The sequence below is a fragment of the Dipodomys ordii genome, unplaced genomic scaffold, assembly GCF_000151885.1.
Source record: "Dipodomys ordii isolate 6190 unplaced genomic scaffold, Dord_2.0 Scaffold23, whole genome shotgun sequence".
Lineage (NCBI taxonomy): Eukaryota > Metazoa > Chordata > Mammalia > Rodentia > Heteromyidae > Dipodomys > Dipodomys ordii.
Genome location: NW_012267239.1, coordinates 3960606 through 3986000, shown reverse-complemented (window position 1 = coordinate 3986000; position 25395 = coordinate 3960606). Strand labels below are relative to the sequence as shown.

Here is a 25395-nt window from a genome sequence, read left to right as displayed (position 1 = left end):
ATATTAGTATTCTTGGATATATAGATGGGTTAAAAATATGGAAGAACACACACCAAACTTGCATTAAAAGCTGGGACATGAGGGCAGGTGATAGATGAAATATTTGTTTGCAGTTTCAAAATGCCTATAATCCTCGCTACTGTAGAGGCTGAGATCTGAGAATCACCGTCCAGAGCCAACCCAGGCAAATTCAAGAGATGTATTGAATGAGCCAGCAAAAAGTCAGAAGCGTGGCTCAAGTTCTGAGAGTATCAGCCATGAGCAAAAAAGCCAAGTGAGAGCACCAGGCCCAGAGTTCAAACGCCAGCATTGGCACGTGTGTGTGTGCGCAAGTGTGCACATGTACACACACATCCCTTATCATGGGGTGCCAACCACAAAAGGGCCCTGCCTTCTAAGATCCAATTTTTGTGCTTTGCAAAATGTATTTGCACATGTAATGTGCAGGAGTTCTCCCTTTAACTTGGCTCAGTGGCTAGGAATGTCGCCTGTAGCCCTAGGAAGCACCATAACAACCTCATATTCTACCTGCTGCCGCTGGGCTGCTGTTCACCTGCTGGAGTGCGGAAGGATGGGAAGATGCCTCGTGGCAAGGGTAGGCCAAGGTCATCAAGGCGAGGCCTTTGGCTGCTCTTTAAGCCTCACCTGGACTTACCGCCTCTTCCTGCTGAGTTCACAGCCCTCTGTTCTTCCTTGCACCCCTGGCCATGCAGTTGAAGAGTGTAACCAGGTTTACCAAGACCTTCGCCTAGCTATGGCCTCCCACTCTTTCAAAAGATTCGACAGCATATAGTTTCTAGTAATCCTAAGACTGCTCATCTCCCAACTGGAGTTTTAGATTTGTTTGGAGATAATATTCTGGCTTAAGGTAAAATAGGAAATTGGGTGAAAGATAGGAAAATTGTGTAAAAGACTTTGCCTTATCAAATTTTAAACTGAAAGTGAGGGCCACTAGGGAAAATGTGACCAAAGCAGTGTTCTATACTTTTTAATTTATTTTGGGAATGATAGAATCTCTCGAGTATGGGTTGTTCTCTTTTCTCCCCTTTCCCTCTTTTCCCTTCCCGTTTCCCCCCTCCCCTCTCCCCTCTCCCCTATTTCTTCTCACCCCACCCCCACCCCCAAGGGATGGACCTCTGGATTTCATGCATGCTAGGCAAGCATTTTCCCACTCACCTATACCCAGACCTTCAGAATCAACTCTAAATTCATTGCCAGCTGACTAGCAAGCTCTCAGTGGGATCCTGGGTTGACTCCCTTCTCCTTCTTGCCAGTTGGTCTTTTTAGGAACAATTTATTTTGTGTATGTATGTGCCAGTCCTGAGGCTTGAACTCAAAGCCTGGACATTGTCCTTAAGCTTTTTTGCTCAGGACTAGTGCTTTTACTGGAGGTAAAAGTTTCATGGACTTTCCTGCCTGGGCTGGCTTTGAATTGCAGTCCTCAGAGCTCAACCTCCTGAGTAGCTAGGATTACAGGCGTGAGCCACAAGTGCCCAGCTAAATGTAATTTTTAATCATTTATAACTGGGGTTGGATGCATAGTTCAGTTGGAAGAGTGCTAACCAATGAGCGAAAGCAGCCACAGGTACCAGTCTCAGACTGAGAAAAACGGAAAAGAAATAGTGAATTAACTGTGAAATGCAAACATTTTTTTTCAACCATAGGTCTTACCTTTGGATCCCTGTGTGTTATGTTAGCCTCATTGTACCTCAAATCAAGCTATAAATGGGATTTAAGTATTTATTCTCTACCAGCCCTCTTTGTAGAAACCAAGTTACTAGGCACCATTGGCTCATGCCTATAATTTTAGCTCCTCAGGAGCCCGAGACCTGAAGGTCATGGTTCAAAGCCACCAGTGAGGCTTGGCGTACATGATAGAGCCACCATTCCTGAGTGAAAAAGCTAAACAAGAGTGCAAGGCCCAGTATCACACACACACACACGCACACACGCACACACGCCTGGGGATGTGATTCCACACACACACACACACACACACACGCCTGGGGATGTGATTCCACACACACACAGACACACACACACACACACACACACGCCTGGGGATGTGATTCAGTGTTAGAGCACGTGCTGGGTGTTCATGAAACCTGGGATTCAATCCTCAGCACTGCAAAAGGCAAACAAACAAAAAATACCTTTGAAGCTTGTCCCAAAGGAGCTATGCCTCCTCAGGAACCTCCAAGTCGTTGGAGACACCCATGTTCCTGTGGCCCCTGCAGAGCCTGGGGGCCTCGTGGCTGCGTGGCTTCCCGGAGACGCCCTCTGGGAAGGCATTCCCTACCCAGATCCCGCGGCCTTTCATCCCCTGTGCCAGACTCCCCAGGTGCGCCGGCATCAAAAGCAAGAGACATGGGCACTCCTCATCAGGACGTATCTGAACCACATTCCCTGCGGGCACTGTTTGATATGCTGGGATCCTGGAATGAAGAGTTGAGAGAAGGAACAGAGGCCTTGTTTATTTCCTTGTCTCAGGAAGGAATTTGGGAAGCAGCCTGGGATACCACCTGAGCAGAAACACAAACACCTACTTGCAGTTACCAGTGCAGCCCACAAGCTGTGGGCCTGTGGCTTGAAGCAGCGGCATGAAGAAAGCAAGGCCCCTGGGCCTTCCGCTCTCTTCTCTGTGTCACCCATGTCTTCTTATCAGCGGAGGTGACAGGGCCTTGGCATTCAGGCCTCCTGAGTTCTCAGTTGAATGCCCAAGACTGGGAGCTGAAGGGACATTGGTCATGAGGATGCAGGCAGACACCTCCTCCTTTTACAGATGAGGAAATTGGGGCTGGAATTGAAAGACAGTAACTAAAGGGCTGGGCTGCAGCCCAGAGGTCTAGTGCCTGCCCAGCACGTGCAAAGCTCTAATTTGGATTCCCTGTACCACAAGAAAGTGAAATATAAAAAACAAAACATGGAATAACTTGCCCAGGATAGGATTTGGGCATAGTGCAAGAAATCGGTGCTGTGTACTATCAGCGGAGACTAAGTATACTAAATTGCAATTTAAAAAAATTTAAAGGCTGGGCACCGGTGGCTCTATCTGTAATTCTAGTTACTCCTGAAATCTGAAGGCTATGCTCCAAAGCCAGCCAGAGCAGGAATGTCTGCGAGACTCTTTTTTTTTTTTTTGGGGGGGGGGGCTGGTCGTGGGGCCTGAACTCTGGGCCTGGGCTCTGTCCCTTAGCTCTCCAGCTCTGTCCCTCAGCTCTCCAGCTCAAGGCTAGTGCTCTACCACTTGAGCCACAGCGCCACTTCCGGCTTTTTTCTTTTTGCTTATGTGGTGCTGAGGAATCGAACCCAGGGCCTCATGCATGCAAGACAAGTGCTCTACCACTGAGCCATTTTCCCAGCCCCCTAGTTTTAAATTGATAGTCTTATTCACCAGCATGGTTTTGGGGGTCATCTCCTGTGTGGCAAGTAAACTATGTTTTGTTTAGCACAATGTCTTTTTTGGGGGTGCCTGTCCCACAGTGCTACCCTTGAGTACAAAAGCCCAGACCCTGAATTCAAGCCCTAGGATTGGCACAATATTTAAAAAAAAAAAAAAAAGTCCCTTGCAGAACAAGAACAGATTCTGCAACACAGCACTAGAGTTTCCTAAATGTGCTCTGTCCCTGTAGCTGTTTTGTTTGGTACCTAGTACTGTGAATGGGCTTGAAAGCCATGGGGCAAGACTGCCCTCTAGTGGCCAAATGGAGACATTGATCAAGCCCATTGTTGAGGCTCCCTTTCTTTCATTGCCACAGTATACAGGATTGTTCCTGTGAAGTAATTCAGATTTTCATTCTTTCCCAAGTACCTGGCCCCCATGTTGATGCTATTTGAACTCTGAGCAGAAGCTATCACTTGCTCTTCTTCTAGCACGCTAGTTTTTGTCTTGTTTTCCCCAACATTTTTAGAAGGCACACACATACGTGCAGCGCACGCATGCATGCACATATGCACACACGTCTCCCTTACAAGGTTCTAGCTCCTAAAAACAAGTGCCTGTCTTATATCTTGTGCTTCTGTTTTGTTGCCTAGTTAGCTAGATGTGAAATTAGAAGGTTCATTGGGATGGAAAGGAATCCTCTCCCTCCATGTCCCCCTCCCCAGTAATAAAAACAAATCTGTCATTTCTTGTTTGTTCCTAAACCTTCTCATCTCATCTGTGATCTATGGTTGACTTCTGCATCTCTTTGCAGGCTTATAGAACTCAGCTTCCTAGGCCTGCCTCCAGCCTTGCTGAATCAATCTCTGTGGTTTGAGCCAGGAAATCTGCTTTACAAACTTCCCAAGTGGTTTTTTGATGTGCAGCCAGGTTTGGCAGCCAACTGGTCTAAATCCCTATTTACAATTATTTCGCATAGCCTTCCCCCTCAACAGTATCCCCAAAGGGCTTCAGCTTCTGTCACTTATTAAAATTGACCATTTTGAGATTCGTTCAGAAATAGGCAATATGCTGTTTTAACTAGGTGACATAGGAAGGCAGGAAGAAGGAAGGAAATGGAAATAAGGCAGGCAAGAGCTGAACCAAAGGGGCATATGTTTAGGCTACAAGAGGCACTATATTTAAAGCAGAAAATACTGAGACTGATACCTCTGTGCTGCCTGGACAGGTGGTCGATTCACAGCTTGGTTTCAATGCTTGGCCTTGCTCAGGACACAGATATATAGTGAGTTCCCAGTTACCTATTTTTACCTATTCTAAGTTATCCATTCTTAGAGTAACTGTGCAAGGTAGGTAGCATTTCTCCCTTTTTCATTTATGTGACTCACCCATTGGAATACAAGCTTAATCGGAGAGGGTAAAGGGGCCAGATTTGCCAACCTGCTCTTTCTCACCCCTCCAGGCCAAGCGAGCCGTGCAAAGGGGAGCCACAGCAGTCATCTTTGATGTGTCTGAAAACCCAGAAGCCATTGACCAGGTAAACTCGGGCTGCACTAGCGCTCCCTGCCATCTGCCTGAGAGAAGCACTGCCCTTAGTTAGCTTGGCTGGTCACTGTCTTGGCACCTTCATCTTAGAGCCTCTGTCCTTGTCTGCTGAAGCAAGATGTCTGTATTTGAACATCATACCTGAGGGAGGTGTGTGGAGAGGGGCTCAGAGCCAGAGAAATGGGGATGGAGGGGAGTTTCAAAGATTCTAGGGGCTGGGAAGGTGGCTCAGTGGTGGAGTGCTTGCCTTGCATGCATGTGGCGCTGTGGCTCAAGTGGTAGAGCGCTAGCCTTGAGCTGAAGAGCTGAGGGACAGTGCCCAGGCCCAGAGTTCAGACCCTACAATTGAACACACACACACACACACACACATTCTTCTAACCCTGAGTTCAGGCCCTACAACTGAACACACACACACACAGATTCTTCTAACCCATCTTATAAAACAAGCATCCTAGCCTTGTCTTTCCTGGAACCCCAAGACTATAACACTTGAAGGCTTCAAGGATTTCTAGACAGAGACTCAGTGTTTATTTCCTCCAGTCCTCTTCTTTCTCTCCATAGGGCATCAAGGGGGATGGGACCTAGGGCCTTGAGCATGCTAGGCAAATACTGTGCCTCTGAACTACATACCTGGTGCTTTCTTGCTTCTGGAAGTGTGCCTTTTAACCAGAGCCCTTTTTCCTTCCTCAGCTAAACCAGGGCTCAGAAGACCCACTCAAGAGGCCAGTGGTGTATGTGAAGGGCGCAGACGCCATTAAGCTGATGAACATTGTCAACAAGCAGAAAGTGGCTCGAGCAAGGATCCAGCACCGCGCCCCTCGAGTGAGTGTCCATGCCAGGCAGCTTCTCTTGCCCCTCCCCATGCCTGTGTCTACAGTGCCAAGTCCCTGATTCCTGCAGGTTGAGCTAAGACAGGAGGCCAGGGGCAATTTTCAACCAGATTCCTATATGGAGAATTTGGTAAACCTTAACACAGAGGTGACTAATCTAAGAAGTCTATAGGTTCTTTCCCATCCCATATCTCTGTCTCTGTCTCTGTCTTTCTCTCTCTCTCTGTCTCTCTCTCTCTCTCTAAGAAACAAACTGAGAAGGGTAAAAGGCAGAGTGTATGTAGCACTTGGCTTCCTATATCTCTTTTCTTCCCATAGTTTACCTTGTTAAGTCTCCCTCGCAGTTGAGTATGGAAGGGTTAGCTTTCAGCAGGAACTGACTTTCTGGACTAACAAGAGTGGCTCAGCTTCTCTTCAGTATGCTGGCAGTTAATGTTTACCTGGCATCTTGCCCCCAGCCTCAGGCTGAAAGCCGCTAGGCACCTAGGACTGGCACCTCATGTATGTCTGAGGCCCTCCACATGGGCCGTGGAATAGCCCGTGTTGGTGATTCTTTCGCCTGTGAGCCTCCTATTAGCCAAGCTCGCTCCCTGCTGTTAAATGCATGCGCTAGGCAAAGCAGCTTCCAGTGATCGGATAGCAGTGTGCTGTGGGGAAGAGGTAAGGGCTGAGTCTAGAGGGAGTGTGGAGAGCTGATCTGCTGGCTTCTTTATAAAGGGGGAAAAAAAAAGAACTCTGGTAAATATGACTCATTGTAGTGGAAGCTGATATTTGTGGAAGCAGCATACAATTTTCTGAGTTGTTGTAAACCGTTAATTATATGGTTAGTAATCACTGTTCCCTCAAAACATGACACTCATTCCTTTGTCCTATAAATGTGATTATTTGTGTTTATTTGGAAGGGTCTTTCATGCTGGTTACAGTGCACTCTGGGCTGTTCACAGAGGCCCCGGCTATGCCCATAGTTCCCTTGGGTACTGGGAGGCCTGAGGCTGCTGCAGACCCACCCCCCCAGCTACACCAAAGACGTCACCTGGGAGCACCCTGTGGACACGGGGACAGATCCCCAGGAGATTCCTGCACACTGAGGGGCCCCCACTTCACTTGCCCCCACTTAGCCAGGAGTCACGGCCTGTGTGCCCAAGCTGAAGCGAGGCCGCTGTGATTCATGGTGTTGTGTTCTGTTCCAGCAACCTACTGAGTACTTTGACATGGGAATTTTCCTGGCTTTCTTCGTGGTGGTCTCCTTGGTCTGTCTTATCCTCCTTGTCAAAATCAAGCTGAAGCAGCGGCGCAGTCAGGTAATGCCCAGAGCAGCCTGGGAACATTGACCCCGTTGCCCTGTGGCTAGTGAATGCCAGGGTATGGTCAGCCAGCTATTGGCGGGTCTGAGCTCCCTGCCTGTCCAAGAGGCCCAGTCCTACGAGGACCAAAAACTAACTCCTAGCTAGTTTTGCAGGAGAAATGTTTAAGTAGTTTCCATGGAGCCCTGAAACTTTGCTCCTCGAAGAGATCTGGGCATCAGCAGCACCTAGGAGCCTGAAGGAAATGCAGACTCTCAGGCCCTGCCCCCACCAAACTGAGCCCTCTTGATTCGTGATGACCAGGGTAGCCACATGATACCCTGCCAGCGGTCACTGTGTACAAATAGGAGGAAAGGTTTAAGGCTTGGGGGGTGGTACAGGGAAAGCAGAAATCTAAAGTTTGAGGAGAGAACGAGGGCCACTGGTATACCAAGAGAATCATCTTTGTTGTCATGGGGGTTCTGGGGCCACTGCCGACACAACAGGGCCAGGTGTTTATGAAGTATATTTTGTTCAGCAGCTGCCAGGCATGAGTTTTCTTTTACTCACATGCAGCTTCCTTCAGTGGAGAGGAGGAACCCTTGGTACGGAGTACAGGCTCTCACAGCTGGGAATCCTCAGGGCCGAGTGATGGAGACCCCTGCCCTCTCTGTGAAAGTGACATGTTTGTTGGTACTGCCTAAGCTGATACAGACACCCAGAGGGTCTGGGAAATGGGTACTGTGGCAGTCTGAGTTTTTAGTCATTTCTCAAGAATCCATTTTGGCCTAATAGAGAGCAGCGTTTGCCCATCCCAGTATACTGAAGGGCGTGGCCATGAGGGTGACTGGTACCACTAACAACCAGCTAACCCTGCCCTCGCTCTGCCCTGCAGAACTCCATGAACAGGCTGGCTGTGCAAGCTCTGGAGAAGATGGAAACCAGAAAATTCAACTCAAAGAGCAAGGGGCGCCGGGAGGAGAGCTGTGGGGCCCTGGACACGCTGAGCAGCAGCTCCACGTCTGACTGTGCCATCTGCCTGGAGAAATACATCGATGGAGAGGTAGTGGCAAGGACAGGACTGTCCTGGGTGGGAAGGAAGGAAGTTAACAAGCCCACAGAGGTGCTAAGGACCATGATCCCGCCCTCGTCCCCCCCAGCCTTGTAGCAGCTGAAGGGCTTTAACCTCCAGGCCTCAAGGAGCCAGCCAGCCCAAGGCATTCTAAACATGTCTTCTTTTGGATGGAGAAATCCCACACACAGGTATCCACCTATCAAACAGCAGGTGACTTCAGAAGCCAATTAGAAATACATGGTAGGATTAAAAATGTGGTTTTAGGAACATCCACACACAGGCTGGGAATGTGGCTTAGTGGTAGAGTGCTTGCCTAGCGTACATGAAGCCCTGGATTTGATTCCTCAGTTCCACATAAACAGAAAAGGTTGGAAGTGGCGCTGTGGCTCAAGTGGTAGAGTGCTGGCCTTGAGCAAAAAAGAAGTTCAGGGATAGTGTCCAGGCCCTGAGTTCAAGCCCCAGGACTGACCAAAACAAACAAAAAACCCTAAGCTGGCTTCCCTTAAAATCACTCTTCTGAAAACTCTTGACACAACGTATTTACTTGCAAGGAATTTGATGACTCTCCTCCACCCTTTTTTTTCCCCTGTAGCTTTTTCTTTTGTAAACACCTTCTGAGAAAGATGAACAACATACATCATTTACCACACTGTCATTAAGATTCTGCTAATTCTGTATAATCTCTGGACAAATAGATGTGTATATGTACACAGTTTGGGGAGCAAGTCTCAAGAGCAAATGACTTGAATTGCAGGTCTGAGGGCATGGCTCAAGTGTAGGGCACCTAGCTAGCAGGTTGATTGATTAATTTCAGGCAATTGGCAGGACTCTGGTGAAAATAAGAGAGGCCCTTGGCAATTTCTTGCATGGACATTGGGTCCAGACTCCTGGGCTCACATGCTGGGCAGATTGTAGCTTTGCAGATTTGTACTACAGGCTTCATTCTCTGTAGTGATTATGCCATGCAGCCCAGGACTGACCAGTGTTCTAGCTGGCCACACAGGTGATGTGAGGGAACTCATGTCAGCCTTGGCACTTGATCAGGCAGAACTAATTAGAAAATGGGAAGGCAAAAGTAAAATTAGGGGCTGGGAAGGTGGCTCAGTGGTAGAGTGCTTGCCTTGCATGCATGAGGCCCTGGGTTCGATTCCTCAGCACCACATAAGCAGAAAAGGCTGGAAGTGGCGCTGTGGCTCAAGTGGTAGAGCGCTAGCCTTGAGCTGAAGAGCTGAGGGACAGCGCCCAGGCCCAGAGTTCAGGCCCCACAACTGACCCCCCCCCAAAAAAAAAGTAAAATTAGTAAACATGGAGGATGCTTAGCCCAGTAGCTCTGGAGGTGGTTCTATCCCCGAAAACCCTGTCACAGTCTCTTCATGCAGGCTGCTTTACTTAGAAACCAAGTGCTCCATGGTAAGAGTTAGGGTCCAGTGACAGTGGGGCCTAGGATTCTGTTCCTCCCCTTCCCCGCATATCACCAGTCACAAGTTCTAGATATTAGATATCTTCCTTTCTCCTTGTCCTCATTTGGGGGTCTTGATTGTTCCCAGGCCTCTCTGCCAAGCCCAGCCCCATATCCTCAGGTGGCACAAGGGGTGCGCATGTGCCCCAACTCCAGGAGAGGAGTGGATACCCCTGTGCTTCTGCCCTTTTAACACTGAGGGAAGAATGAGGTTAGAGCAGATGGGTAGGCAGCTTTCTTCTCCCAAGAAACCATCCAGGGGCCCTGCCTCAGGGCCTGGAGTAGACCAGTAGCTAGAGGTGAAGAGGATAGTAGAAATTGTGTTTGTTTTCCATTACTGTAGCAAATGCCTGAGATGGTCAACTTAGAAAGAGAAAAGGTTTCTGCAGGTTCACAGTTTTAGAGAATTTAGCTCTCAATCAGTTGGCCCATTTTGTCGAACCTCTCGTGAGTAGCACATCGTGGGAGGCGCTCATGGCTGAGTAGGACTGCTCAGCTTGTTAACAGGGCGCCAGAAAGGGAGAGCGGAGGCGAGGCTCAACTGATAGAACATTGGTGAGCCCGAGTTCAAACCCTGGTGCCACTAAAAAAGCAAAAGCAAAGGAGGAGAAGGAGGGCTGGGTGGTTCATACCTGTAATCTTTGAAACCATCCCAGGCAGAAAGTCTGTGAGACTCTTACCTCCAATAAGCTACCAAAAGAAAAGAAAAAGGCAATGGAGCTGTGGCTCAAGTGGTAGAGTGCTAGCCTCGAGTAAAAGAAGCTCAGGGACAGTGTCCAGGCCCTGAATTCAAGCTCCAAGACCAGCACCAAGAACGTTTAAAAAGGAGAAAGGAGCCCAGGCAGGACCCCTTCACACTCCCCTTCCAAATCATGTCCCCAAGAATCCAAAAACATCCCACCACGCCCTACCTCCCAGCACCCAGCCAGGACCAAACCTTTAACACAACTAAGCGGCAAAGCTGGCAGGAAGGCAGCAGCGTGGAGAGTGGGTTCCACAGGCCTCCCAGGAGAACGCATCTGTGAAAGATGTAAGGGCAAGGCTGCCTCCCCCACCTCCACCCCCGCCCTGCGCCCTCCTATAGCCCGTGTGCCCTCTCCCCTCCCCCTCCGCAGGAGCTGCGCGTCATCCCCTGTACTCACCGCTTTCACAGGAAGTGTGTGGACCCATGGCTGCTGCAGCACCACACCTGCCCCCACTGTCGGCACAACATCATAGGTAACAGCCGTGACCCGCCTTCCACCCCAGTCTCCTTAGTAGGTGGCCGTACTGACGTGTACCCGAGCCCAGACACATGGGTGTGTCCCCGTGGGAGCACAGAGATGGGTACGCAGCAGCGTCGTGTCACCGTGGCAGGAGGGGGGCAGGACAGTCTCATGTTTGAGACCACGTGGCTCTGTCCACTCCCTGGTGCTGTTATCGGGCAGAGCCCCAGGGAGCTGACAGCGGAGCCTCCCTCACAGAGGGGCAGGTCAGCCAGGCGTGGACATGGCTTCGGATGGGGCGGGGAGGGGGGAGATGAGGACACACACACCCTGGCTAGTGGCCCAGCTTGTTGCTTCAGCCTTAACTTTGTTCCCTCCACTTCTCCCAGAGCAAAAGGGAAACCCGGGGGCCCTGTGTGTGGAGACGAGCAACCTGGCCCGCAGCCGGCAGCCGAGGGTCACCTTGCCGGTACACTACCCCGGCCGCGTGCACAGGACCAACGCCATCCCAGCCTACCCTACGAGGACAAGCATGGACGCGCACGGGAACCCTGTGACGCTGCTGACCATGGACCGGCACGCGGAGCAGAGCCTCTACTCCCCGCAGACCCCTGCTTATGTCCGTGGCTACCCACCCCTGCACCTGGACCACACCCTGGCCACTCACCGGTGCGGCCTGGAGCACCGGGCCTACTCGCCGGCCCACCCCTTCCGCAGGCCCAAGTTCAATGGCCGCAGCTTCTCCAAGGCAGCTTGCTTCTCCCAATACGAGACCATGTACCAACACTACTACTTCCAGGGCCTCAGCTACCCAGATCAGGAGGGCCAGCCCCCACCCAGCCTCGCGCCCAGGGGCCCGGCCCGGCCCTTCCCACCAAGCGGCGGCAGCGGCGGCCTGCTCTTCCCCACCGTGGTGCACATGGCCCCGGCCGCTCACCTGGAGAGTGGCAGCACGTCCAGCTTCAGCTGCTACCACGGCCACCGCTCCGTGTGCAGCGGCTACCTGGCTGACTGCCCGGGCAGCGACAGCAGCAGCAGCAGCAGCTCGGGCCAGTGCCACTGCTCATCCAGTGACTCCGTGGTGGACTGCACCGAGGTGAGCAACCAGGGCGTGTACGGCAGCTGCTCCACCTTCCGCAGCTCCCTCAGCAGCGACTACGACCCCTTCATCTACCGCAGCCGGAGCCCCTGTCACACCAGTGAGGCGGGGGGCTCAGGCCGAGGGCCTGCTGTGCACCTTGAGGGCTCCCCCCCACCTGAGGAACTCCAGGTGGTCCCTGGCCACAGCGCTGGGCAGGGCGAGCTGTGGCCCGGCCCGGCCTCTCCCTCGGGGGACCAGCTGTCCACCTGCAGCCTGGAGATGAACTACAGCAGCAACTCCTCACTGGAGCACCGGGGGCCCAATAGCTCTACCTCAGAAGTGGGGCTGGAGGCTTCTCCTGGGGCCGCTCTGGAACTCAGGAGGACCTGGAAGGGGGGCTGGGAGGGGTCATCGTGTGCCTGCTGCTGTGAGCCTCAGTCCTCTCCACTGGGGCCCGGGGCAGGGACAGCTGGGGGTGGCAGCCCCTTGTTCCTGGGCTCCCCACTCCATGATGGCTGCGGCCTCGCGGGTGGGGACGTGCAACCAGGGAGCTCGCAGGGCCTGTATAGCCTGCACGCTGACCATTTGCCCAGGACAGGCGAGGTGCAGTACGAGGGCCTGCCCTGCTGCTTCTATGAAGAGAAGCAGGTGGCCCGTGGCGGGGGCGGGGACTACGCGGTGAGTGTGCAGTACACCCTGGCGGAGGAACCCCCACCCAGCTGCTACCCAGAGGCCCAGGACCTGAGCCAGCGCATCCCCATCATTCCTGAGGATGTAGGCTGCGACATGGGCCTGTCCCCAGACTGTCAGGGGACCCACAGCCTTGGCCCCTGGAGCGGGGTGCTGGGCCTGGACACCCCACGGCGCTACACCCAGGAAGAGGAGCGGGCTCCATGCTACCAGGCCGAGGTGCTGCTGCAGCCTGGCTGCCCACCAGAGGAGGCTGGCGCCCCCAGGCCCAGGCTCGCCAGTGCCACCCCAGACACTCAGGAGTCCAGCGCCTTGGCCACTGAGGCTGCAGGTGAGCGCGGGAGGTGGCGGTAGGCCAGAGCAGCCATTCTGTGACATTCCTCTTCTCCTTGAGCCTTTTCTCGATGACTCCTGTCTGCCCTTGGCTTAAACATGACCTGTTCCTGAGGGGTGGCTACGAGCTCCAAACCCCTGTTCCCATCTCCCCCAAATACCCAGCAAGCACCCCACCCCATGGCATCCACGGCAGCCCTCCCATATGCACCCCTGCGTCTCCATGCCCAGCCCTGCTTTTCTGCAGGGCAGAGGCGGAAGGAGCCTTCCTGTGTCCCCCGTGGCTGCTCTTACCTTCTGTTCGTGGGAGGCAGAGCAGCCCATTTTGAAACGTTAGGTCATACCTTCATACTAGAAAGCCCTTCAAGAACTTGCCATTCATGACCTTTAGCATCTTAAAAATGTGAACCACTGAACCCCAGGAGGAAAAACAACGCAGCCACCCACTTCTGATCTGGCCCAGTGCCTGGCCCACTCTCCTTGCTTGCTGCTTTAGCCTGTGGCCTGTTCCTCCTACATGCCAGGCAGGCTCCTTCCAGCCTCCAAGTCTCCCCTGCTGTTCCACACCTGATCTCAGCCTGGGACCTTCCAGCTCCCACCCATTCATTCTTACCTCTCCGTTACTTCCTAAGTCATCCCCGGCTGAGGTTATCGCCTGAGGGTAAGCTGCAGGCTGGGTGGGGGTGGGGTGGGTCTTCCCTCCTCTCCAGACGCACACTGGGCTCTGGCATTGCTCTCATACAGCGTCTCCATGACACCCAAGGCCTTCTTCCCTAACGGTTGCTCTCTCTTTCCCTCCCAGGACCAGGGTCTCGCCCTGGCAGCGGCAGCAGCAGCACAAGGGCCTGAGCTTAGAAGAGACTCTTAACCTGGAAATTGGGAACTGTATGGAGACTCCAAACTGACTTCACTCAAGAAAAACAAAAAACAAAACTTTTTTTTTTTTAGCTTTGATAAACACATAAAAAGTGGTAATAAAGAGCCCTCCTCAACCCAAAATGTGAGCCACCTGTGGCAGACCCTCCTCCCTCCCTGGCCCATGAATAACCCAACAGACAAACTCTCCACAGCCCTTCCCCTCTTCTGATAACCTGTTACTCTTCTGTTTTGTAAAGTGTGTGCTTGGGGTTCCGAGGTGTGTGGGATTGAGTTCTCTGCTTGTTTGTTGTTTTGTTTAAGATATTATATGTAAATGTAAAAAGTTATTTAAATATATATATATTTTAAAAGAACCCTAACCACCAACTTTTGCTGAAAAAGAGAAAAAAAATCACTGCTGCATTAAATGAACCACGTCATGTGTAGATACTGTGGTCTCCCAGGAGGGAGCTCAGGCCTTTGAAATGCTCAGGGCTACACCTGCCTTAGAAATGAACCAGAAACTTGAAGTCAAGCTAGCTTATATGGGTACAAACCGAGGAGTGACGCAAAGCTGCCTCTCCTCCTCGTGGCAAGTCCAAACATCCCAAACAGAAGCCAGACCTCTCCAGCCTTTAGACGTGGATGGAAATGGCTAGGAGCAAGCCGAGTCTGCGGTTCCGGGGGAGCCCACGTGACCCATCTGCCCAGTATCCTCAACCTGTCCATTTGGACCATCATTCCAAGTCAATGCCACAAGAGCTCACAGTCCTGTCTCGGCAGTGGTCCAAATCCTAGCAAGGGCAGTCAGTGTTCCTGGGTTTCTTTACTCTGGCTCCTTGGACAAGGAAAACGAAGCTCTTTCATCTCTAGTCCCCACTTTGGAGTCCTTTGCAAAAATATGAAGGGCTTTCCTGCCTCTGGCTGCGGGAATGGCTGGGCACAGGGCGTGCGGAGCCGACACCCAGGAGGAATGTAGTTTTGTGGCCTGGTGTCTGATGAGGCTGGGAAGAGGTCTCTGCTCACCCAGCAGCACCCCACCCTTTGGAGGAGGGACAGAGAGGCCTGGGGTGCATGTGCCTGTGTGGGGGTAGCCCTACCCCTCTGCTGCTGCTTCCTGGGGCTGCCTTCCTGGGGCCACATGCTGGGGACCCCCACCCCGGGGGGTGCACTGAGCTTAGTTCAATGATACATCTCCCATCCCTTTTCTTCACAGAAGCACGCGTCAGGGTTGTTCAGCCTCAGAGCTGAAATTGCTCATCTCACCTGCAAACGTCTACTATCCGTCTGCCTAATGCACTATTATGTATTGATTTTCCATGAGACAAGAGAGACTATCAGATAGTTTAGACCCAAAGGGTAGGTGTTTATGTATTTTTCCAGCTTTTTTTTTTTAATAAGGGGAAGGGAAAGTTTTAAAAAATGCAAACAAATCTTTTTTGGTGTTTTTCATGTTTCATTTCTAAAAGGGAGAGAGAATCTATTTAAAACTATTTCAGATCAGGGATTGTCATCCTTCTTGTCCAATGTAGCCCTTATTCTTTTATTCATTCATATCTATATATGATATATAGATATATCATATATATTTTATAGGACACAATCAGATTAGCCCTTGTATTTGCTTTTTCTGGTCACTTTTATTCATTTACCAGGTATTTGTTGTCATCTGAAAGAATTGGGGCTCATGGCTCTTCACAGCTCTTTTATAGAATAGGATCCTTCGGGCCTGACTGTCTGTACATGGAAAATAGGGTCTGGAGACTGCTGACCCCTCTTCCAGTCTGGCTCACAGGAAGTCACCCAGAGTGTTTGAAGAGAGAATCTCACTGTATGAGATGTCCCAGCCTATGACAAGGCAATTTGCTTATTTCTAACCAGCATTTAATACAAAGAAATACCAGCATCAAATGATCCAGCCATTTGCCATTTAGGAAGTCTCTGTGGTGGCATTCATACAGTCCCATTTGTGCTGCCTTTCCAGGCTGCACCTGACAAACCTGTTGGTTGAGTGTGAGAAGCATCTCAGCTGTTGGCAGCCTCTGCTACTAGGGATAACAGCTTGCATTACTATAGGAAATGGGGAGGATATGGCTGTGTGTGTGTGTGTGTGTGTGTGTGTGTGTGTGTGTGTTTTATAGGAAATGGGGAGGATATGGCTGTGTGTGTGTGTGTGTGTATTTAGAGATAATGTCACAGACTCCTGCCCAGGCTGGCCTTAAGTGGCAATCATCAGCTCTCAACCTCCAAAATAGGATTATAGGCATGAGCCACTGAGACCTGGCTGATGTAATGGTTTTTAAGTTGCAAAAAGCAACTTCTTACTGAGATTTTTGTTGATGTTGTTATTTGTGGTTTTGCTTGCTTTCTTCTTTAATGTCTTTGAATACCTAGTATACTATAATGTCTAGAACATATCCCTAAACCTGCTTTCTGTATAGTCCTATGTGGAAAAACCACTTTGTAGCCTTAAGCATTAAGTAGAGAATTTGGCTGCCACTGAACTGATTCAAATACACATGCTTCCAGTTTTCACTTAAAAGAATGATTGCTTCAGATAACAGAAGAAAGCATGTTTTTATAGTTTGAGTGGTAGGTAGGAACAAAAATGAAACTTTAAAAACTTAAACATCAACCCTCTTTTTGTTGTCTTCATCGGAGAGGTTTTCAGAATAATATAACCAACTACCTTTTTTTGTCACCATGAAAATGAATACCTACTAGGAAGTTCTAAGACTCCAGTAATGGTGACAGGTATCTTTTTTCAGTGGACTCTGGTGAGTTGTGATGTAGCCATGGAAATGGAACATCCCACTTCTGATAAGAACCACCCCATCTTCCATTCTGAGTGTTACTAGGATGAGGTTTTAGGGCCCAACTCTGAGAGTAAGACAGCCCTTTAAACTGCAGACTTCTTGAACCTGCGGAAAATGGCAGTTTGGGCATTCTAACCAACAACATACCTCTTTGTGGACACAGCCTCACTAAACTGTCTTTATTTTTTACTATTGTTATTATTTTGTTGTCTATGTGGCACTGAGGAATTGAACCCAGGGCCTCAGGCATGCTAGGCAAGCACGCTACCACTAAGCCACATTCCCATCCCTAAACTGGCTTTAACTCTCAGTCCCTTTCCCACTCCTTCAAGCCGAAGCCATGTATTAAGTTCCCCATGCGGTCCCAGGCTCAGACCCTCCCTATGTGCTTCTGGTCTCAAGGTTCACCCAGGACTAATGCTTTCAAAATGAGGTCTAAAAAATAATTACTAACCAAGATTGTCTTTGAAACAGAACTGCCTTTTTCTATTCTTTATATAAAGCTATTGTGATGGTCTAACAAGGCACTATTTTAAAACTTCTTGTATTTGTTTTTTAAAGTTTTCCCACAGCACTTAAAAGAGATTTTGTAAAGACTTTGCTGTAAAGATTTTTGTAATAAAATGGTCTAAGGGCTCTTTCTTTTCCAACATTACCATTTTTTAAAAAATGTTTTAAAAGCTAGAAAACAACTTATGTATATTCTGTATATGTATAGCAGCACATTTCATTTATGGAAATATGTTCTCAGAATATTTATTTACTAATATATTTATCTTAAGCCATGTCTTATGTTGAGAGTGTGACATTGTTGGAATAATCATTGAAAATGACTAACACAAGGCCCTGTAAATACATGATAATTGCACACAGATTTTACCTATTTGCAGACCAAAAATGATTTAAAACAAGTTGTAGTCTTCTATGGTTTTGTAACAAATTGTACAAATGACTGTAAAAAAAAATACAATTTTATCAAGTATGTATTATATGTTGTCTTTGCTCTGTTTGATGAAGGTCTTCAGATTCTATGAAGTTGCTTGCCACTGCTTAGAACTTCAGCTAGCATGTGGGAATGTCCACTTAACTCCTCCTATTATTAGAGCACAGGCGTGGGGCTTTCTGCTGAGTTTTGGTGGAGAGAGCTGGGGAAAGTAGTAACAAATGACCAGGAACCTTGACTTTTTTTTTTTTTAATCAGAAACAATTTGTATATAAACCACTGTTTTCATCTGCTAGGTCTTTTCCTGCCTGGTAAAACATCTCCAAGCATCTAGCCCTCAAAATTACCGAACCATGTGCCAAGCAGAGTGACATACCTGTAGTCCCAACTAGTTAGAATGCTGAAATAGAAAGATCACTCAAACCCAGGAGTTCCAAACTAGCCGGCACAACATAATGGAAACTCCCTCTCCCCCAACTTTTAAACATAGACTCAAAGAAAAAAAAAAGAAATTATAAGCCAGGCACCAGTGTTTCAGGCCTATAACCCTAGCTACTCAGGAGGCTGAGATTTGAGGATCAAGATTCAAAGCCAGTCCAGGCAAGAAAGACTGTGAGACACATCTCCTATGAACCAGCAGAAAACCAGAAGTAGATCTGTGGCTCAAAGTGGTGCTGACCTTGAACAAAAGAGGTCAGGAAGCCAGGCTCTGGTGGCTCACACCTGTAATCCCAGCTACTCAGGAAGCTGAGACCTGAGGATTGCAATTCAAAGCCAGCCCAGGCAGGAAAGTCCCTGAACCTCTTATCTCCAATAAACCACTCGGAAAACTGGAAGTGGTGCTGTGGCTCAAGTGATAGAGCGCTAGCCTTGAGCTGAGAGAGCTGAGGGACAATGCCCAGGCCCAGCGTTCAAGCCCCACAACAAGACCAAAAAAAAAAAGTGAAAAAATAAAACTTCTGAGACTTCTAGGGCTATGTTCCCAGGCCAATTCGCAAACAGTATTTACACCTCAATCCTGGGACAATTGTACCACATCCCTTCTTTATAAAATGTTGTGTGACGGCCAGAAAGGTCTCATGCCTCATATCAGCTTTCTTATTTCTATATACATAGAAGTCCTCCAGGCTGCTTCATGCACTGCTTTGGACAATGAACTAATTTTCTGCTCAAGATTTAAGGAAGTTCTCTGTCAGACCAGGTGAATCAAAAGAACTGAAAGAACTCAGGGACAGCACCCGGGCCCTGAGCTCAAACCCAACCACCTACCAAAAATAAATGCAGAGAGAATTTCATTTTGAGTAAACCACATGGCTGTCTCATTCCCCAGGGACAGTGGTCGAGAATACGTAGAGCATGCTGAGATTGTGTGAAAAGCGCAAAGTGGTGTTTATTTTTCAGACATCTAACAGAGAATACCTAACCGTGTGCGTTCTTGTTAGCTTCCACTCTTTAGCTTGGGCTATTTCTTGGGCACAGGCTCCTCATGGACACCAGCCACTTCCTGCCCGGCAGCGGGTCCCTCTGAGTGCCTTCAAGAACGGCAGCCTGACTGCACAGAGCTTCCCAGAGCTTTTGTTTAATGGCCTTGCCCAGCTCCAGGCTGTACCTCTTGGGAGTTCCTGAAGGGTTCCACAACATAGGCTCCACCACAGCTTGGTACAGCGCCTGGTAACCCTCGGTGGGGAGCCCGTGGATGGTTGGTGTGTCCTCCAACAACTGCCGTCTCTTTGGAGCTTTGGTAAGCAATGTTTGGCCCTTCCAGGCTGCCATCCCACTGTCCTGGGCTAGTGCTTGGGTGGTGGCCACATGTTCAGCATATCTGTCCTCAAAATCTTGGCACACTGTTCCTTTTTTCTCCTTTGAACTTTCTTTACTCTAGCCAGGAAGAAAGCAGAGAAGTCAAAGCTAAAACTTGAGAAGGGAGCGCAAAATAATTCATCTGAGATTTGTGTCGCAGAGTCTTGGTGACAGGCAACAAGCAACATTCGTCTATCATGTCCTAGTTTATGACTGAGTCTTTCTATGTGCACTGCCGAGTGAGTTCAGAAAGCTTACAAGGTCAGTAGGAGACAGTGTGAAAAGCCTGGAACTTGGGATTGGCTTGCCCAAGGCCACACAGCTAGAAGGTTAATAACACAGCTGTCCTCTGTTGAATGCCATGCAGGATCCTAATTATTGTGTGTCAAGCTCTGTTCAAAAGCCCTTTGTGTGTATTGACTCATTTAATCTTCAAGAAGCTCTTTAAGGGAAGGGCCATTATCTCTCCATTTTTATGATATAATCAAGGCAAAGAAGTGAAACCCAAGATCATCCTCAATTATAGCCCGAGTTGAACCCGAACAGCTTCCAAGGCGCACACCGCTCTTCTGTAGTCCACCATGGTGACCAGGCCTTTGTTTACCAAGTTCACAGCCAAAGCTATAACTTACTAGGGCTGCTTTCTACGTGTATGTGAGTATGTATTACCGTATCTCTCCCACCATAATTTGGGGTTTGGTTGGGGGGAAGGAAGTGTTTGGTGCCAGTCCTGTGGCTCAAACGCAGGGCCTGAGCGCTGTCCCTGAGCTTTTTTGTTTTGTCAGTCCTGGGGTTTGAACCCAGGGCCTGGGCTCTACCTCTTGAGCCACAGCACCATTTCCAGCTTTTTCTGTTTATGTGCTTCATGCGTGCCATATTCCCAGCCCTCTTTGAGTTTTCTTTTGTTTTTTGGGGTCTGGTCATGAGCCTGAACTCTGGGCCTGGGCGCTGTCCCTCAGCTCTTCAGCTCAAGGCTAGCGCTCTAACACTTGAGCCACAACGCCACTTCCAGATTTTTTTTCCTGCTTATGTGGTGCTGAGGAATCGGACCCAGGGCCTCATGCATGCAAAGCAAGCGCTCTACCACTGAGCCACCTTCCCAGCCCTCCCTGAGCTTTTTTGCTCAGGGCTAGTGCTCTACCACTGGAGCCACAGCTCTATTTCCAGCTTTTATTTTGGTGCCTAATTGGAGCTAAGAGTGTCACAGGACTTTTTTGCCTGGGCTGGCTTCGAACCTGGATCCTTAGATCTCATCATCCTGAGTAGCTAGGATTATAGGCATGAGCTACCAGCACTGGGCCCCAATCCTATTTTCAAATTTAGGGTTTCCTTCTCTTGAAATGTAAGTCCCCTCTCCCCACCCATCCCATTTTCTCCACCTCTGACCCTTGTCTACCTCTCCTGTGAGCCTCCAGGGCCCAGGTGAACCCAGGGGCTGCCCGGCTGGCCGATTGCTCTTGGAATGGATGGAGTTTCTTATCCTGGCTCTCTGGGTGGCGTTCATCATTGATTTATCCCTGGGCTTCAATCTCTTCGAGGATTTTGCTTCTCCAAATGTGGAAGGCACCGGGCAGCATCTACCCTTCAGTCGCCGTCTGAGCACAAGCTTAACCAGAGAAAATGAACTGGCAATTAGTGGATTCTTTACCACTTCCCAACAAGAGGTGCTGGGACCTGGTTCTGGGACCTTGATCTGCTTTGCACATGTTCTGGCTGTCCAGATGTTGGTGAGAGCTGGTGAGACCACATAGCAGTCCTGAAGCCTGGTGTTCAGTAAGATGGACCGTCGGAGTCCATAGGTGGGGATATTGGGGTCTCGTCTCACATAGACCAGGTGCTGGAATTATAAGTGGAAGGGAAAGGAATTTAAAACAAAACAAAACAAACCCACCAATTCTCAACTAGAAACTAGAAAGTCTACTTAGGAGACCTAATATGACCATCTTCAGGAGGCTGAGATCTGAGGATGACAGTTCAAAGCCAGCCTAGGCAGGCAAAGCTGAGAGACTCTTATCTCCAATTAACCAGCAAAAAAGGCAGAAGTGGAGCTGTGGCTCAAGTGGTAGAGTGCCAGCCTTGATGGAAAAGGCTAAGGAAGAGCTCAAGGACCGTAAGTTCAAGCCCTCGTACTACTGGTAAGAACTATCAGGTTCCAGTGATATTGAAGCTCTCCGAACATGCCAGGGCAGGCAGGTAGGGGTCACAGAGGAATTACTGGGATCAGAAGACGCTTTCTGTCTCCTGGGAAGAGGAAAGAGCCTATGATAGGAAAGCAATAGGGGGAGGGCCACTCAAGACTTCTATGTAAGCTGAAATCCCAGCTCAACCGCACTGCCACACTGAAATGACAGCAGGTAAGGCCTGCCAAAGCCTGAAAACACCTCTTAACCAGACTCTCGTGAGCCAGGAAAAGCCACTAAGCAGGGAAGTATACTCTAGGGCCCGTAAAAGGCAAAAGTTACACTTCCGAGGACTAGCCACAAACAAGAAAAACAATCTGCGTAGATGAGAATCCCATAGAAAGACCTGGCTTTCTAAGAAATGTCAACTATAAAAAAATAACATAAAATCACCTTACCATATTTCAGTTGCCTTAAATTTTATTTTTAGCTAGCTTAGTAGGGGAAGAACTATAATATATATTTTTTTCTTTGTCTCTTTCTCTTTTTGTTTTGAGTATTTCTAATCACCCATCTCTCTCTGCCTCAGTCATGTATGGGCAAATAGTTTGTTTAGATTTTGGCTCCCAGGCAAGCGGTTTTGAGCCATTATCTCTAGCATTTGTGATGTCACTTGGGTTTGTGATGTGGGTGTGGGTAGGTATTACATCATCAGGTTTTATAGTTAAATTATATTGGGGAAAGTTCTATCTGGTTTGCTCATAGCCTCAAGAATTTTGAGTCCTCATTTATCCCTTTCGCCCCGCAAAACATGGCTTGGGTGAAGATCCCAATGTTCTTAAGAAGCATGCTTTGTATAAAACATCATCAATACACAGGCCAGATCTGTGGGGACAGGTAGCACGATGCACCCTACACAGGCAAAAGGTTGCCTCCTCCACACACACATAAAGAAGGTACTGTTACATTTCAGAAGAGCTGCCAAGATTGGGGACCAGAAAGGAAAGAACACGTTCCTGCAGCCCTGGGCACCTCTCCTTGTGTGTCTCTCCCAGAGAGCCTACACTGTATCTGGAACGTGGTTTTATTTTACATCCCATGGCAAATGCAGTAATTAGAGCTGTGAGCAGTGTCAAGAGTTTGAACCGAGAACAAAGACGCCTCTTCCTGGGAACTCTTGGCAATGCCGGCTCCTTATCAGGTGCTGGTCCTGTTGGTGGTTTTGATTTTTTTTTTCATACACAAAATGCCAAAGGAGGAGTCCTCAAGAGGGGGGATGCGGGGGGGGGGGGGGGGAGTGAAATGATGGAAAAACAGAGTCTGAGTCTGGCAGAGACTCCTGGAATCGCCTGTGTTGCCTGTTTGAATTTTTGAGTATTATCCCTGGGATGAATCAAAGTCTGCAGGCAGCCGCACTGCAGGCTACACAGTGTTAGAAGAAGCAGCTCCCAGCCCACGGCATCTGGACCCACAGACATTTGGGAAGACAATGCCACCCATTCAGTCTCCAGGCCTGGCCTGGCCTTGCCTTGCCAGAGGTGGGTCAATGTTAGAGCAGAGCACTGGGAAAGGTTTGTCTTTGGGAAAGGTTCGCGAATTTCTGGAAACTAGACAGACAAGCATCCTTGTAAAGCTGGTGAATGTAGGCTGGGTGCTGGTAGCTCATGCCTGTAATCCTATCTATTCAGGAGGCTGAGATCTGAGGATCTCGGTTCCGTTGGGTAGGGAAGTCTGTGAGACTCTTATCTCCAAGGAACCATCAGAAAACAAAGTAGAGCTAAGGCTCAAAGTGATAGAGCTCTAGCCTTGAGCAAAAAGAGCTCAGGGACAGTGCCCAGGCCCTGAGTTCAAGCTCCATGACTGACAAAAAAAAAGCTGGTGAGGGGCTGGGAATGTGGCCTAGTGGTAGAGTGCTTGCCCCTATCATGCATGAAGGCCTGGGTTCAATTCCTCAATACCACATACACTGAAAAAGCCGGAAGTGGCACTATGGTTCAAGTGGTAGAGTGCTAGCCTTGAGTAAATGAAGCTCAGGGACAGTGCCCAGGCCCTGAGTGCAAGCCCCAGCACTAGTGAATGTGAGAGGAGGGACCTGATTTTTTTTTGGGGGGGGGTCCAGTCATGGGGCCTGAACTCTGGGCCTGGATGCTGTCCCTCAGCTCTTCAGCTCAAGGCTAGTGTTCTACCACTTGAGCCACAGTGCCACTTCTGGCTTTTTTCTTATGTGGTGCTGAGGAATGGAACCCAGGGCCTCAAGCATGCAAGGCAAGTGCTCTACCACTGAGCCACCTTCCCAGCCCCAGGACCTGATTCTTGTCCACTTGAAAACTCTGCCTAGCACCGACAGAAGCTAGATCCAGACATAAAAAGGCATAATCAGAGTAGCTCTTCTGCTCCTCACTGTTCCTTCCTACTTTCTGTTTTGTTTTGTTTTATTTTGAGATAAGGTCCTGCTACTTAGTCTAGGCTAGCCTGGAACTCAGTGCTGGGATTATAGGTGTATACCACCTTCCTCGTCTTGAAGTTGGTTTTTCCACACCTCATCGTTCCTGCCGTCATTTTTGCTTTCCTATTTCTGTAACCCAATGACCAGGTGCCACAAATGTGACTCTGAGCAGTGCCTTCAACCTCCTCTGGCACACAGCTACTCACATGGACAGCACCTGCCACCTGTTCTTCAAATTGTACCAGTTCTACCTTTTTTCCATTCAGGGTGCAAATCCCTTCAATTGGCTGTACCTCAAAGGAAACCCTCGCCCTTTTTAGAACCAACTCTAAGCAACTTGGCTTGTGTTACTCTGTCAATACAAGTACTTACTGAATGCTTATGGATGGTCATGGACCATCCTAGTCACTTTCCAAGCTCCCCATGTCTTTTTATTGTTTCCAGTAGTAGGGGCTTGAACACGAGCTCTCACACTCTTACTTAGCTCGTATTCTACTGAAGGCTGGCACTCAACCCCTTGAGCCGCACTTCTACTTCCAACATTTTGCTGGTCCACTGGAGTTGAGTCTCTTAGAAGCTGGGCGCCAGTGACTCATACCTGTAATCCTAGCTACTAAGGAGATGAGATCTGAGGATCACAGTTCAAAGCCAGCCCAGGCAGGAAAGTACGTGAGACTCTGATCTCCAATAAACCATTAGAAAATCGGAAGTGGCGCTGTGGCTCAAGAGGAAGAGCGACCCCTTGAGAAGAGTGCAGGGGCAGCGGCCAGGCTCAGAGTTCAAGCCCCACAACCGACAACAACAACAAAAAGGCTCTTAGATTTGTCCACTCAAGCCAGGTTGGCTTCAAACCTGAGTTCTGAGGTCTCAGCCTCCTGAAGAGCCAGGATTTACAGTTGTGAGTCAGCAATACCTGGTCAAGCATCAAGACCACACAGTCCCATGGGGGTGGGTACATTTGCTGCTCTACCCACAGGCCCCAAGTCTCGTAACCAACGAAGGCTGGGCTCTACCAGCCAGATGGCCACAGGCAGGCTGTGATCATCCCCTCCTCAGTCACCAGCGCTGGGACCAGTTCCCACCCTATCTCCCCCGGGGCTAGGACGGCATGGCAGACCCATCTCTCCCCAGACAAGGGATTCATATCTCTGAACCCCAATTTTCTTTTTTAGTGCCAGTACTGGGACTTGAAGTTGAGGCTTGGGAAGTATCTTTTAGCTTTTTTTTTTTTTTTGGTCAAGGTTGGTGCGCTACCACTTGAGCCACAGAGCCACTTATGGTTTTCTGGTGGTTAACTGGCGATGAGTCTTACCAGCTGGCCGCTGGTGGCTCACACCTGTAATCCTAGCCACTCAGCAGGCTGACATCTGCGGATCGTGATTCAAAGCCAGCCCAGGCAGGAAAAGTTATGAAACTCTTATCCCAATAAACCACCAGAAAACTGGAAGTGGTGCTGTGGCTCAAGTGGTAGAGCACTAGCCTTGAGCTGAAGAGCTGAGGGACAGCGCCCAGGCCCAGGGTTCAAG

At 49.4% G+C, this 25395-nt stretch overlaps 2 protein-coding genes across 2 annotated transcripts in view; one reads left to right on the top strand and one right to left on the bottom strand.

The window, feature by feature from the left end:
- The window catches only part of Znrf3 (zinc and ring finger 3), a 75376-nt gene extending 59515 nt beyond the window's left edge, over positions 1–15861 (top strand). The window contains exons 2-8 of the mRNA XM_013014234.1: positions 4845–4919; positions 5621–5752; positions 6951–7061; positions 7939–8106; positions 10693–10795; positions 11172–12884; positions 13689–15861. Coding sequence (XP_012869688.1) covers positions 4845–4919; positions 5621–5752; positions 6951–7061; positions 7939–8106; positions 10693–10795; positions 11172–12884; positions 13689–13735 — 2349 coding nt within the window. The 3' untranslated portion in view covers positions 13736–15861. The remainder of the gene's footprint in view (positions 1–4844; positions 4920–5620; positions 5753–6950; positions 7062–7938; positions 8107–10692; positions 10796–11171; positions 12885–13688) is intronic.
- A 3094-nt stretch (positions 15862–18955) lies between these two features.
- LOC105984169 (chromosome unknown open reading frame, human C22orf31) overlaps positions 18956–25395 on the bottom strand; it is an 8426-nt gene continuing 1986 nt past the window's right edge. Inside the window, exons 2-3 of the mRNA XM_013014271.1 lie at positions 20700–21140; positions 18956–19381 (exon numbers count right to left, since the gene is read on the bottom strand). Of these exons, the coding sequence (XP_012869725.1) occupies positions 18956–19381; positions 20700–21140 (867 nt within the window). The remainder of the gene's footprint in view (positions 19382–20699; positions 21141–25395) is intronic.